We start from the raw sequence: 15,326 nt of genomic DNA on the forward strand, positions 1-15,326 counted from the left end.
AGATCATCTAAGGCAGTGGTCAGCAAACTGCGGCTCACGAGCCACATGCGGCTCTTTGGCCCTTTTGAGTGTGGCTCGGTGTTAGAACCACTTCTTCAAAATAGACTCGCCCAGGCCGAAAACCGACTTCTGCGCATGGGCCACGAAGTTTCAATCGCACTGTACATGCGCGCCCGCACGTGGTATTTTGTGGAAGAGCCACACTCAAGGGGCCAAAGGAGCCGCATGTGGCTCGCAAGCCGCGGTTTGCCGACCACTGATCTAAGGAGACTTTAAAAACTTGTCACAAGCTGGTGCTTCCCTCTTTACAGGAGGGAATATCCCACCGCACAGAAAGTTTAGTGTCCATCAAACATTACAAAGTGGATGTGCAATTATTTCTCTTAAATTCATTTCATTAGCAAGCCACTCTCTGTAGTGTAGTGTATATAGTACACACACACTCACACACACACACACACACACACACACGAGCAAACACATAGCAATGGTTTGCCTAAATATGAGCTCAGCAACAGACATCACCCACCCCTCCTGCCAACACACTCCATAGCACACATTCTCACAAGTCTACGTTTAGTGGGTCTAAGTTGACATGGCTTAATGGGTCTTTTTGTTTTTCTCCAAAGCTTTGAAATACATTCAGACAAAATAGAGCTAGACCTGCCTCTTTGACCTCAGAGCTTCCTTAATAGCAGAAGCAGTAAGTCCAAGAGTGCTGTTTTCTTTGTAGTCATGGCAAAATCAAGCACCACATTATCTCAAGTTTCAGCAAACACTTTATACTCTTCATTGATGTCTCAAAACCAAAGCCTGATCAAGTCCTTTGGCAAGAAATGTGGGTGTTCGACAAAAAGATGGAAGAAGTTGAACATAAGGATATAAGTTTCTGTTAACCGTATCTCTGAGTATTTTTCCTTGGTGAAGTCCCCAACCAAACTTGAATAAATTAGGCACAGTGTCGATGGAAGTAAAAGAAGTAATCTGTAAAGAATATCCCAGCAAAATAAGGATCCGTTGAACAGTCGGCTAAATCCTGTCAGAACAGGAGAAAAAAAGAGAATGATTAAATGTAAGAATTGACTGTAGTTAATTCTTTTTTTCTCACTGAAAAGAAACCTTAAATTAAAGAATAGCTTACCGGTGCAGCCACACGGAAATGGTAGGCGCTATCAAAGAACGGAGCTACCGGGAGGCTCCAGATGTGCTGGTATCCCTAAATAATGAATGAAAGAGATCCGTTTCATAACCACATTTTACACTTAATTGGGAAGAGTATAGGCTGAGAAAGCATTTCCTTGCCCACTGCAGGAGAGGTGTCTGTGACAACAGCTTTTGATAAGGATTGTCAGAGCTGCAGCTTCCGGAGGACACACGGAAGAGGCTGAGCAAAGCCGGGGAACCAGGGTCAGCCAGCAAGGGGAGGCCCTGGCATGCGGCTCAAGGCATCGCTCTCTTAGTTGGGAGCAGAGGCTCACCACAGTCACACACACACACACACACACACACACACACACACACACACGTCTCCTGGAACAGGGGCGCGACGCTGAGGAGCCAGGAAACATTACCTGTGTCGTCTCCTGGGAGGCGTCTCCCTGGGTCTGCATCCCTTTGGCCTTCCCTTTCCTCTGGAAACATATATTTCCGAGGGAGAGTTTGCACTGGAAGACTATCAGTGGCTCAGTTGTGCTTCAAAAGACAAAGGAAATAAAGGGTAAATGGAAAAGCAGTTATCATCTCCTTCCAGGCGACACTTTAATAAGAGGAGGGAGCAGTGCTCGCTTCGGCAGCACCTAGTCTAAAATTGGCACAACACAGAGCAGATTACTCCTAAGAAAAAAAGAATAAGAAGAAGGAGAAGGAGAAGGAGAAACATAATGGGAACATAATGTGGAAATCCATTCAAAGCTCAAAATAAGCATTTTATTACCCAGAGCTCACTGATGCCAGTGTGCTAGCCCACGTCTCATTATTACAGAAGGAAACTCAATCTCAGGTGACTACTGCTTTGGACTGAATGCTTGTGTTTTCCCAAATCCAGGTATTGAAATCCTAACCTCCAGTGTGATGGTGTTAGGGCAGTGGTCAGCAAACTGCGGCTCGCGAGCCACATGCGGCTCTTTGGCCCCTTGAGTGTGGCTCTTCCACAAAATACCACGGCCTGGGCGAGTCTATTTTGAAGAAGTGGCGTTAGAAGAAGTTTAAGTTTAAAAAATTTGGCTCTCCAAAGAAATTTCAATCGTTGTACTGTTGGTATTTGGCTCTGTTGACTAATGAGTTTGCCGACCACTCCTAACAGTTAGGAGGTAGAGCCTTTGGTGATTAGGTCAGAGGGGGAGTGAAATTAGTGCCCTTATAAAGAAGACCCCAGAGAACACTCTCATGCCTCCTGCCATGTGAAGACACAGCGAGATGACCATTAATAGCCAGGCAGCAGACCCTCACTAGACACCGAATCTGCTGGTGCCTTGACGTTGGACTGCCCAACCTTCAGGACAGAGAAAAACAAATGTTTATTGTTTAGGCCACCCAGTCTATGGCATTTTTGTCATAGCAGCCCAAACGGACTCAGACAACTACTGAAATAGTATTTGACAGCCTCTGAAACCTAATCCCCCGATTTAAAAATTACACCGACATTAGAATTTCTTCTCTCCATAGATTTTAAAATAACTTTGAGCTATATTCCTTCCCTTTTCACTGAAACTAACTTGCAACTATCTGAAGTTTCCAGGATTTCAGAGTCTGCAAAAGCCTGATCTGGGTAGATTTTGTTGGAAGCAGCAAGGCTAACAAACACAGGTAGGGGTGTGGGGGTGAGACCCACTGGAAATGAACAGCCTTTAAACCTGTCAGAGTGGAAGAATGGTTCTTCCCTGGAGGCTGGCCCATTCATCATCACCAAGACGATGAGATTCGTCTGTGCTGGGAAACAATCTTTTTGCACAGACAACCTATAATCTCAGTTGAGTATCTGGGTTATTTTAAAATCACCCATATTAGAAAAATGGCCAAGTTAGTGGCTCAAGATGGACCAGCTGCCACTTCAGGAGATGTACCATTTAGGCTCATTGCCCTCCATGAAGCCAGGAATGAAGGAGGAAACGCTGTATCTGGTTACTCGGTGAGTGCCGGAGAATAGGAGTGCATTTAACTCCTAAGAATAGTACATTTAGCTTTTGCTCTGCCTTGACTTATCGTGGGTTCTGGGCCATGAAATATTAGCTGCTTGAAACAGACCTTTCCAAGGCAAGTGGTCGGGGTGAGAGTCATTAGCTCATTGTAGGAGCAGGTTGATGAAAGGAGGCATATGAAGCCCGAGTGAACCAGAGGAAGAGTCAAGACTGGGGGTGGATGATGGAAGAGGAACAACAGACCTGGGGAAGCAGAGGGAGAGAAGGCAGAAAGGGAAAGAGAGAGCAAAGGATGGGGAGAAGAGAGGAAATGCGGAGGAAGGAGAAAAGGAGAAACTAAAGTCAAGAGATACAAAATGAAAACCATCTATCTCCGTGGTAAGAGGTAGCGCATTGCGTACTTTCTGAGTGAAGTGAGTAAAAAGTCTTAAAGTACCATAATTAATTAAAATTGATCAGAATAGTTTTGTGATTTTGGAGGAAAGGTAGTCATAATAAAAGCTACCATGTTTTGAGTGCCGACGATGTGCCAGGGAGGGGCAATATTCTTACATATCTCATCTCATTGGGAAGGCGGGAAAGTTTGGTTTAAAAAATGGGCCCAGCTCCAGCTCTTAGGAGCTCTGAGCTTCGTGTTGGGTTTTCTGACCTCTCAAAACCTGTGTTCCCATCTGAAAAACAGAAACTAGAAAAATAATACCAACCTTGGAGGGTTATTGTGAGGATTATATGACCCGATACTAAAGCGTAGTGTCTAGTTTATAGTCTGTGCTCGGCAAATGGTAGTTATTAATCTCACTATTATTTACAGTGATTCCCACAGCAGCTCTCCTTGTTATGGCATAATGTCAAACTCATTTTATAGATGAGTAAACAGTAGCTCAGAGAGGATAAGTGGCTCCTCCAAGATTACAGAAGTCGTAAGTGACAGAAACAAATTTGAGCCTTGGCCTGCCCAATTCCAAACTCTGACTCCTTTTTTAACTCCGCTGGGGAAAGGAGGTGGTGTCTGCATTAGCACTGCTACCAGGAGCTCACAAAAATGTGCAGTCCCCCCATCCAGGGCCCTGCTATTGCTCTTGTTTCCACCCCAATTCAGAGGGGCACAGTCAGAGGCAGTCTGCAGCTTGTGAGCGAGATTCAAACCCAAGGTCACTTCCATTTTGTAGGTGTGAGTGTATAGTTTAGAGCCTTTCTAGCCCCGTGAAGGGAGGGAGCTTGGAAGATCTTGGCCTTCATTTTTTTTAATTACTTTATTGATTAAGGTATCACATATTTGTCATCAACCCCCTCCCCCCGTTCCCTTCCCAAACCCCCCCACACGCATGCCCCCCTCCCCCTGTTGTCCGTGATCACTGGTTAGGCTCATATGCAAGCACACAAGTCCTTTGGTTGATCTATCTCCCTTGTCCCCACCCTCCCCTACCTTCCCTCTGAGATCTGACAGTCTGATCAATGCTGTTCTTGTTCTTCAGTCTATGTTGTTCATCTTTTCCCCCTAGATGAGTGAGCTCATGTGATACTAGGAATACACTTATAGGAACCGAAAATGAGACAAACAATAATGGTTATGCTGAGAGGCAAATGAATCAGTCTATAGTGAGTTTCTTTCTGGTTGGCCTTCATTTTGAAAAACACTTTCCCAAACTGGTCCACCTCTCAACCCAACTGTCATTGGTCAACAGGGACTGATAAGTTTCTACCTCCTGACTTACTGATCAAATTGTAAATTCAGGCTGGCTACTCAAATAATAATAAAAATAGAACTGGTTTTTACAGTTACACACTTACTTGATTTCCAGAGAGAATTTGACATTTGTGGGTGTGTGCTTATTAACAGGAATATTGTAATTGTAATTTCCAGACCTAATTATAAAAAAAAAAAATCAAACCACAAATCAAAATATGCAGGAAATGATGCAAAAGGCTTTTTGCTGCTCATTGTATACTATGTAAAGTAAAACATTCTATAGTAAATATATAAAACCAAATTTAACATGGTATAGTTTAATGTTTTTCAGATACATACCTGTCAAGTTGCAAAGGGATTTCTTTCAGGTCTTAATATATAAAATGTACCACAAAATGTGTAGCTTGTTAGAACACACAGACAAAGTGATGGAAAGTCAAATCCCAGGCCAAATGCACAAAGCTAAGCACACAGAAATGACTTCAGTTCCCCTAAGAGATACAGATTTCAGAAAACAAATGAGGCAAAGACCTCAAACTAACAACCCCTCTGGAAGGAGGATTGGACATAATAAACACCAGCTTTTCTACCGTAAATCACTCCCTTTTAGGAAACATTAGCAGGAAATATTATGCACTTTCAGAACTTGAACCAACTAAAATTATTATAGTCCTAATTACCACTTAGTAATGGAGATAATTGCAAGACAGAAATGCTTATACAGTGTCCTCCCCCCTCCCCTGTAAGAGAGAAACTGGGGGCAAAGAGGGAGGTCCTTTGATTTCATATTGAAATGAAAACTCCAGAAAAAAAGGCATATCAGACCTAAGTTCTTATGACCTGACCATCTTTTAAATTATATATAGAAACAATTTAAAACCCGGTAAATGGGAAAAATAGCCAGTGGTTTTAGATTCTCTACACTGACCACTAAAATAAGTTGTCAAAAATGAGAATGCAAAAATGAAGGAAATAGATCTGCATTGGAATCAGGAGAGCTTTGTTCAACTGGATGAAGCTTCGATGAATGGAATTCATTCCCCACCCCATGACTCCCAAGATGGGAATACTTCTCGGCAACCCTACTCAGTGGATGAGAAAAGGATATGTAGGAGAATAAAGATCTTGTCAAAGTTCTAGAATTTAAACCTGAATTGTCCTACTCTTCTTCATTACGTCACCCTACCACATTCATTAATGTCTGTCTCTGGCTTTTTCAAGTTTACTGAACCTCAAGTTCCTTAACAACAAAATGCAAATAAGTAACACCAACCTTCAGGGATGTCCTGAGGACTCAATGAGATGAACAGGCAGAGATCATAAACAAGTCATAAAGGACCATGTAATTTATTTTTAAAACTCGGGACCATCAACTTGCTGCCTAAGTTATATCAGGTTGAAAAGGAATAAGGCTGAGAATTCAAAGGATTTGTGACTCTAGTTTAAAAATATGTAGCCTTGCTTTCAAGCTGGCAGGCACCTGGTAAATATTCATCAAAGAAAAAGAAAAAAAGAACTCCCATTCTTTTTTTTCTTTTTTCAATAGGTTGTGTGTTTTTTTGTTTGTTTTTGTTTTGTTTTGTTTTGTTTTTTTCAGTAGGTTTTACTGATTTCAGAGAGGAAGGACGAGAGAGATAGACACATCTATGATGAGAGAGAATCATTGATTGGCTGCATGTGCCCTGACTGGGAATCAAACCGTGACCTCCTCGTTCATAGGTCAACGTTCAACCACTGAGCCATTGTGGCTGGGCAGATGGGAAAAATAGCCAGTGGTTTTAGATTCTTAATGCTATAACTTGTGTATGGTGCTTGCTGAAGCCACTTGCTCTCCATGCTTCTGACCCAGCATTAGCGCCACACAGACATACAGCATGCACTAGAGGTAGATGCTGCTGATACCTTTTCAGTACCTGGATTTCCCCCCCTCCTAGCTGAAAAAGCTAAGATAAGCTATATTTTTCCCCAGCAATTAAAATAATGATATCCCTGTTTATTTAAATATACAAATTTCAACTCACTCATAAATTGAAGCCATTGGTAACAATGTCTTTCTTGTCTATAAAATTAACTAGCCCCTCTGCATCTCTGGTTTGTTCCCGCAGAGAGTCGGCCACAGGGCTGCCACTAAGCTTTTTGCTTTGGTCATACCCATTAAAACCAGGAGACTGGGATCATTGGAGCCGTGGTTTATTGACATTTGCTAATACCAACCGTTTTATGATTCCCTCTTCCACCGTGTAACAAATGTGTTTTTACTTAAGGAGCAATGTAAGCACACATTGATTTTACCATGTGGCTTTAGCTTTTATTCAAAACACCCAGAGCCTGGAGTAAATTCCAGAAACAACTGGGGTGTAATGGGGAGGCTTACCCACCCGCACTGGAGGCTTCTACTGCAATACCGGCGATCTATTATTTGCTGGATTTCCATAATCTGAATAGAACTGATGGTTGTATCAATCCCTGGGTTGAGAAGAAATAGAGAAAAGAAGGTAAACTCTTCTGCAGAGGAAAGGAGTACTGTACTTCAGCCCAGTGTCCACATTTCAGAATGCAAAGCAAGAGTTTCCTGGATCAATGGGTGTCACTTGTGTTCAGATAGAAAAAAGAGGAGGAGAAGGGAAGGAAAAAGGCGTTTTTGTTGTTGTTATAGTAAATTTTAAGAAAACTATAAATAGCCTCATCCTATCCAAAAGAATTCCCGGATCCTGGAAGCCCTAAAAAATTGAAATTTATTGAAAATGCTTTTAAAATTGAGAAAACAGAAGACAAATGAAAACATAATGATAAAAAATAGAAGAAGCAGGAAGTTTAAATAAATTATTAAAATCCATGGAGATCAACCATATCTGCCTAGTAATGAGCCACCATTTCTAATGCTCCCCTGAATGGTTAGGCTGGCTGCCATTACACAAGCATAATGCCATGGGGGTGTGTGGCAGGGTGCAGCCTTTGCCCTGTTCCTCACTCTAGTAACCATAGCCCATAGTCCTCTGCCTGGTCCCGCCAGTCAAAGAATCGAGTCACTTAAATTTGAACTTACAGTCACTTCCCCAGTCGGGGCTGGTTAGCACACCCCCTGCCAGGAATGATGTGCTTCTGTCTTCTGAAAAGAGAAAAGTCTGTCAGTCTTTTTCTTTTTTTAAAAATAACTTTAAATTGATTTTTAGAAAGAGAGGAAGGTGGAGAGAGGGAAACATCAATTTGATCGGCTGCCCTCTACCCAGGACTGAGTCCACAACCCAGGCATGTGCCCTGACGAGGAATCAAACCGGCAACCTTTTGGTGCACAGGACAATAGCCAACCACTGAGCCACACCAGTCAGGGCAAGTTTACCAGTCTCTAAGGCCCGTTCAGGATGAGAAGAAAACCCAGTGTGCGATCCAGTTTATCTCTGTCAATGGAATGTTCCCCCACCCTTTCTCTCTCCTATCTTTCAACCCATCATATCCCTTACAGGAGATTCTCACTGTTCTCCAAGAAGTTGTCTGCTTTGAGCTAAACTGTGTACCTAAAATTCTCATGTGTGACATCCTAACCCCGCTAGTACCTCAGAATGTGACTGTATTTGTAGGTAGGGCCTTTAAAGATGTAATTAAGTTGACATGAGACTGTGAGAGTGAGACCAAATCCAAACGGAGACTAGGCCAGAGAGAGTGTGTGCACAGAGGAAAGACTTTGCAAGGGCGTGAGAAAAAGCGGCCCTCTGTGAGCCAAGAGAGGTGCCACCAGGAGAAACCAGGCCTGTTAACACCTTGATCTTGAACTGCTAGCCCCCACAGCGCTGAGAAACGATACTTCTGTGTTTAAGTCGCTTGGTCATGCCAGTCCCAGCAGACTAAGACACCAGCCCCGATTAGATCACTGAAGCTCATAGCTCCCTCCTTTCTAATGCCATAGCATGTGTTACTGAGTCTTCTATGTGGTGACCCATCAGTGGTATATCTGTCACTATAGCAAAGGGCATGTTAACTCTATCAGTATTTAAATGTTTATGTATTTTTGTCCTTTCTCCACAACTCCACAGGAGGGAACCTCTGTTAACATTCTTTTTTGTTGCTGTTAACCCTCATCCAAGGATATTTTTCCATTGATTTTTAGAGAGAGTGGAAGGGATGGGGAGAGAGAGAGAAATATTGATGTTGACACATTGGATTGGTTGTCTCCCGCCCATGCCCGACCAAGGTCGGGGATGGAGCCTGCAACTGAGGTACGTGCCCTTGACTGGAATCAAACCTGGGACACTTCAGTCCACGGGCCAGTGCTCTAACCACTGAGCAGACTGGCTAGCACTACATTATTTGAATCCTCTGTATCTCCTGCATAACGTGATCCACTTGGGAATAAGTTGAGCTTAAGGTAAGGACTGAGTTGTGGCCAACTGAGGAGAGGAATCAGATCCCTGGTGTGCAGCCAGAAGCTGACGGTGAAAAAGGAAGCTGGAGAAGTGGTTAGGATCCATCAGAGCCAAAAAGGCATTTCAAGTGCAATTTTGAAAAGGTAACCATTCAGATGACTGTTGTTAAGACTATGACGGAAAATATATTTTTTTAAAGTGAATAGTGAAAACAATCATTTAATGGGTGGTTAAATACATAAACCTAACAAAAGAATTCAAAAAATTTTGCAGCATGCATTTTTTAAAATTTGAAGATTACTTCCAAGTCTCTGTACTTTTATTGCATTCCTTCATTTGCATTAAACAACATAATTTTATATTTTTCAAAAGTTTTTGTACAGAACACAAAGACATTGACCTTATTTAATAAGAGATACAAGTTCATAAATCACATGCTGCTTTCATGGGCAGAAAAAAGAGGCACGATGTAAAACAAGTTTCTGTGTGGCATTTCAGGAGAAAAAGCAAAAGGGACTGAGGGCGTTACTTCGGGACAGTCACTCCTAAGTCCCTCTGTCCTCATCAGCACTTCCCACACTAGGTGCACGGGCTGCTGTACTTGTCGTTCACCTGACTGTGAGCTTCTGGAAGACTGCATCTTGCTCGCTGTTGTATCCCACCTAAGGCAAGCCCAGGCTCAACTGAGGGTGCTCAGTAAATATTTGTGGAAGGGTGAAGGAAGAGAGGTGGGGCGGGGGCGGGGGTGAGGGGAGGGAAGAAATGAGAGAATATCAAATACCCTCTAAAAAATGTGTCCTCTTACACACTCAAAGGGGAGAACCCCAGGGGATGGGTGTAGAGGGATGCTGGAAGTGGATGTGAGATGTTGATCCCCTTCACTGTATTAGCAATGGGAGTGAGACAAAACGATCAGACCGTCAAACCTCAGAGGGAAGGTAGGGGAGGGTTGGAGTAAGGGGGAGAGATCAACCAAAGGACTTGTATGCATGCATATAAGCCTAACCAATGGATACAGACAACAGGGGGGTGAGTGCATGATTGGGGGGGTAGGGGGATAATGACACATATGTAATACTGTAATCAATAAAGAAATTAAAAAAACCTTAAAGGCAAGGCAAGTACCCTTAGCATCTGCCCCAACATGATGCTTTCCATGAAGAAGAAATGATCTTGATATGTGAGGATTTTCTAGAAAACTGGATATCTATTTCCCTTTAGATGGAAATATATGTGCTATCTAAAAAGGGCTCCAGACTGCTTGGATTCCAGATATTGCAATAACAATTTTCAAGCACATGTCTCCTGCTGTGGGTTTTGCTTGTGATGGCTTCCACAGAAGGCTGTGAATTTACAAGGCAAATGAGGCATAAAGAGAAGGGAAAACCAGAATTCTCCATCCCTCTGTCTTCTTCCCCTACCTTTTGTTCCACGTTCCTGCTGAATTTGCAGGAACGTGGCTCATTATAAACTCTATAAATAGAACTACAGAGTGGCCGCACTTCCACAGGAGGAGTTTTCAGGTTCCTGAAGACTAGAACCCAATGCTAGGATTTACTATCTGATAACAACATATTTTTTTTAACAGTAATAAAAAGGTGAAGGTGAGGAGAAATCATCCTGCAGATTTAGAATTACAAAAATGGCTTTTGAAAAGCAGGATTGGAAATACCAAATTTTAAGTCTCCTGTAAAACACCTCCAATTTGTCACTTCTCTGAGGCAAAACTATTCAATTCTGAAAGGCTGGTTATTGAAAAACCATGAATTTTCCTGTTGTCATACAGGAGTGGCTCTCATTTTACAAATGCCTCCCAGCAATATTCACTTTAAATGTAATATACATCCCCAGTGGTTGTCATTGTAAAGTTGAAGATATATTTCATAGTTGGTGAATAAGATCTCTCAATAAGCTAAATTAGAAACTTCTGGAGAGGAGAGGTTTTTCCGAAGCGTCTCCTGTGGTGGTAGAATGTGCGTATTGCACTACTTGTACAACTGGGCTGACGGCTGAGCTCCAATACAGCATCTTGGATATCTCTTCCTTTCCTGATTGAACCAGACTCAGGCCAAGAAAAAGTCAATGAACCCAACCAATCAATGACTGAGTCCTTTAACACAGCGAACGATTTTCTTTGGGAAATTTGCTCTTCTTAGAGTTCTGGTCTCCAAAACAAATAAGTATGAATTCCAGATGCTTTTTTTGCCTTGTGAGATTGAAAAAAAAAATGTATTCACTAAATCTCTATAAATCTGTAGAATTCCATAGATTCTCCTCCCTCCCCCCAGTTCCCTGCCATAGGCTCTTTGCTTTTTTTTCAGTGTCTCCCATAGGAAGGAAGTTGAGCAGACATTCTTCATCCCAGAGAAGAGAGCAAAAACCTTCAGAAGAAGAGCTAGTTGCTGCAGCAGTGAATTTGCTCACAAAGGTTAAGAAACCTTGAAAATGAAAGTTGAATCAGTCCCATGACCTCTTCCTGTCCAAATTCATTATCAGTACTTCTCTCATAGGTGAGATGGTCTCTTCTGAGGACTGCTCTCAGAAAAGGGACACCATCCATACTACCCAAAGCAATCTACAGATTCAACGCACTCCCCATTAAAATACCAATGACATATTTCACAGACCTAGAACGAACTCTCCAAAAATTCACCTGGAATAAAAAAAGACCCCAAATAGTTGCAGCAATCCTGAGAAAGAAGAACAAAGTAGGAGGGATCTCAATACCAGATGTCAAGCTGTATTACGAAGCCACTGTTCTCAAAACTGCCCAGTACTGGCACAAGAACAGACATATAGATCAATGGAACAGAACAGAGAACCCAGAATTCGACCCAAGCCATTAGCTCAATTAATATTTGACAAAGGAGGCAAGACCATACCATGGAGTCAAGATAGTCTCTTCAATAAATGGTGTTGGGAAAGTTGGACAGATACATACAAAAAAAATGAAACTAGACCACCAACTTACACCATACACAAAAATAAACTCAAAATGGATACAGGACTTAAACATAAGACAGGAAACCATAAAAATACTAGAGGAATCCACAGGCAGCAAAATCTCAGACATATGCTGAAGCAGTATCTTCACCGATACAGCTTCTAGGGCAATGGAAACGAAAGAGAAAATAAACAAATGGGACTACATCAAAATAAAAAGCCTATGTACAGCAAAAGAAACCATCAACAAAACAACAAGAAAGCCCATTGCGTGGGAGAACATATTTGCCAATGTTATCTGCAATGAGAGTTTAATCTCCAACATTTACAGGGAACTCATACAACTTAACAAAAGGAAGATAAACAACCCAATCAAAAAATGGGCAACACACCTAAATAGACACTTTTCGAAAGAGGACATATGGAAGGCCAAGAGACATATGAAAACATGCTCAAAGTCACTAATCATCTGAGAGATGCAAATCAAAATGACAATGCGGTACCATCTCACACCTGTCAGAATGGCTATCATCAACAAATCAACAAACAACAAGTGCTGGCGAGGATGCAGAGAAAAAGAAACCCTCGTGCACTGCTGGTGGGAATGCAGACTGGTGCAGCCACTGTGGAGAACAGTATGGCGTTTCCTCAAAAAACTAAAAATGGAACTCCCATTTGACCCAGTAATCCCACTTCTAGGGATATATCCCAAGAAACTAGAAACACGAATCAGAAAGGATACATGCACCCCTATGTTCATAGCAGCACAATTCACAATAGCTAAAATTTGGAAACAGTCTAAGTGCCCATCAGCAGATGAGTGGATTAAAAAACCGTGGTACATCTACACAATGGAATACTATGCTGTGGTAAAAAAGAAGGAATTCTTGCCATTTGCAACAGCATGGATGGAACTGGAGAGCATTATGCTAAGCAAACTAAGCCAGTCAGAGAAAGATAAATATCACATGATCTCACTCATTTGTGGAATGTAATGAACGACATAAACTGATGAACAAAAACAGATCCAGAGACAGAGAAGCATTGATCAGACCATCAAACCTCAGAGGGAAGGTAGGGGAGGGTGGGGGTAAGGGGGTGAGATCAACCAAAGGACTCGTGTGCATGCATATAAGCCTAACTAATGGACACAGACAACAGGGGGTGAGGGTATGAGTCGGGGCCGGCGGGGGCGGGGAATGGGCGATAAGGACACATATGTAATACCTTAATCAACAAAGAAAAAAAGAAAAGAAAAGGGACACCAAATGTCCCCAAAGTGGGCCCCCAAGGTAAGGAAAGGATTCAGCAGCCACAACATGTGCGTTCACAATGGATGAAGGCTTCTTCGGGGGCGGGGAGGGGATAGCAACAGACCTTTGCGTATTTAAAACTATTGGGAATATGACTGAAACAAATTCCTTTCTTCATATTGAACCTTTATCCTCACCCTATAGTAATGCATGTTTCCAAGTTCAATCAGAAGCTGCTTTCATGAGAAAAATAGTGCAAGCATTGCCTCCTATAGGCGTGGGGGAAATTCTCTGTACATAAACTTCCTCATTGGAAGAATGGGGATAATTACAATGCCTATCTTTTAGGCTTGTGAGGGTTAAACGATTTACTTATGTTGACCACTTATAACAATGCCTTATAAATAGTAGTACTTCACTATGTGAAGATGATGATGATCTGTAAATGTTATTTATTCAAGACTAAGATATGAAATAGTATCAAAAGGGAAAAAAAGTACATTGCCACCCCAAAACTTCAACCACTGCCCATATTCTGTGTCAGTTAGTAGGGCTGCTCAAAAATATTTGGGTTCCTCTTCTTCCAAATGTATGTTAGGTATGTACTTCCCCCAACTGTTTTCAAGTCAGACATGACCAATATCTCCTTTTGTTACCATAGCATCCTAATAAATTACATTAATACATATTTATTGCTATTATTAGCATCATCGTTACAATTTTAGACAATACGTGTGTATAAAATATTTCTTAAAACAAATGTAAATTATCATTCACTTGGATATATTGTATTTGATCTTACAGAGATAAATACACTTTTAGTCCTTGTCAAGTTTCCATATTTTTTAACATAAAATTCTGTTACTTAAAAAGCATCTGTGTGTGTGTGTGTGTGTGTGTGTGTGTGTGTGTGTGTCTGTGTGTCTAAGAGGAAAAAGATGTTCTGAAAGTGGAATGCCAATCTTGTGTTTTTTCACTAACTTAAGGATTACATTGAACTCAGAATTTCTAAAGCCTTTTACATTTGCCCTACTTGGTTTGGGCAGAGAGCCCAGATACTACATCATTTTTAAAATTTTAAGTGAGCCAAAAAAATCTAACCATCCACATGTAATTGCTTCAGTTGTGCAACTATTACTGTCTTTGTTGTCAACAGACAAATGAGACCCTTTCCCTTGGATCAACCAAAATTTCATTCCTTGGCAGGGAGTTCAATATATTCACTCACTGCTTAGCAACAGGGATATGTACCGAGAGATGTGTCTTTAGGTGACTTCGTTATGTGAACATCATAGTGTGCACTTGCACAAACCAGATGGTACAGCCTCCTACACACCTAGGCTATCTGGCAGAGCCTATTGCTCTGACACCACAAGCCTGTACAGCATGTGACTGTACAAAACAACCTGAGATTAGATCCAGCACAAGAGAAAATGATGCAATCAAGTGATGTATGAGGCTGCTGCCTGTGTAACATGGCATACTGTTTTACAGAAAACATTTTTTTCTAAGTAGGAAGAGTACACTCTAAAAGAATGGTAAAAAAATGTAGTATAGTACATACATAAACCAGGAGCATAGTCATTTGTCATCATATCAAGCATTACATGCTGTACATAATTGTATGCGCTATACTTTTATATGGTGGGCAGGCAGTAGGTTTGTTTACACCAGCATCACCACAAACACGTAAGCAATGAGTTGCCCTATAACATTATCCCATCACTAGGCAATAGGAATTTTTCAGCTCCATTATAATCTTACTAGAGGCCTGGTGCATGAAATTTGTGCATGGGGGGGGGTCCCCTCAGTCCAGCCTGCACCCTCTCCAATCTGGGACCCCTCGGGGGATATCTGACTGCCTCTCGCAATCCGGGACTGCTGGCTCCTAACTGCTCACCTGCCTGCCTGCCTAATTGCCCCTAACCCCTCTGCCTGCCTG

The 15,326-nt window shown here is 41.9% G+C and overlaps 1 protein-coding gene across 1 annotated transcript in view; it reads right to left on the minus strand.

Moving 5' to 3' along the window:
- Window positions 1-794: 794 nt before the first annotated feature.
- Window positions 795-15,326, minus strand: part of MYRFL (myelin regulatory factor like) — a 107,507-nt gene continuing 92,975 nt past the window's right edge. The window contains exons 20-25 of the mRNA XM_008155570.3: window positions 7,874-7,936; window positions 7,206-7,293; window positions 4,929-5,003; window positions 1,572-1,692; window positions 1,142-1,216; window positions 795-1,036 (exon numbers count right to left, since the gene is read on the minus strand). Coding sequence (XP_008153792.2) covers window positions 950-1,036; window positions 1,142-1,216; window positions 1,572-1,692; window positions 4,929-5,003; window positions 7,206-7,293; window positions 7,874-7,936 — 509 coding nt within the window. The 3' untranslated portion in view covers window positions 795-949. The remainder of the gene's footprint in view (window positions 1,037-1,141; window positions 1,217-1,571; window positions 1,693-4,928; window positions 5,004-7,205; window positions 7,294-7,873; window positions 7,937-15,326) is intronic.

This window comes from Eptesicus fuscus, chromosome 7 (genome assembly GCF_027574615.1).
Source record: "Eptesicus fuscus isolate TK198812 chromosome 7, DD_ASM_mEF_20220401, whole genome shotgun sequence".
Taxonomy (NCBI): Eukaryota; Metazoa; Chordata; class Mammalia; order Chiroptera; family Vespertilionidae; genus Eptesicus; species Eptesicus fuscus.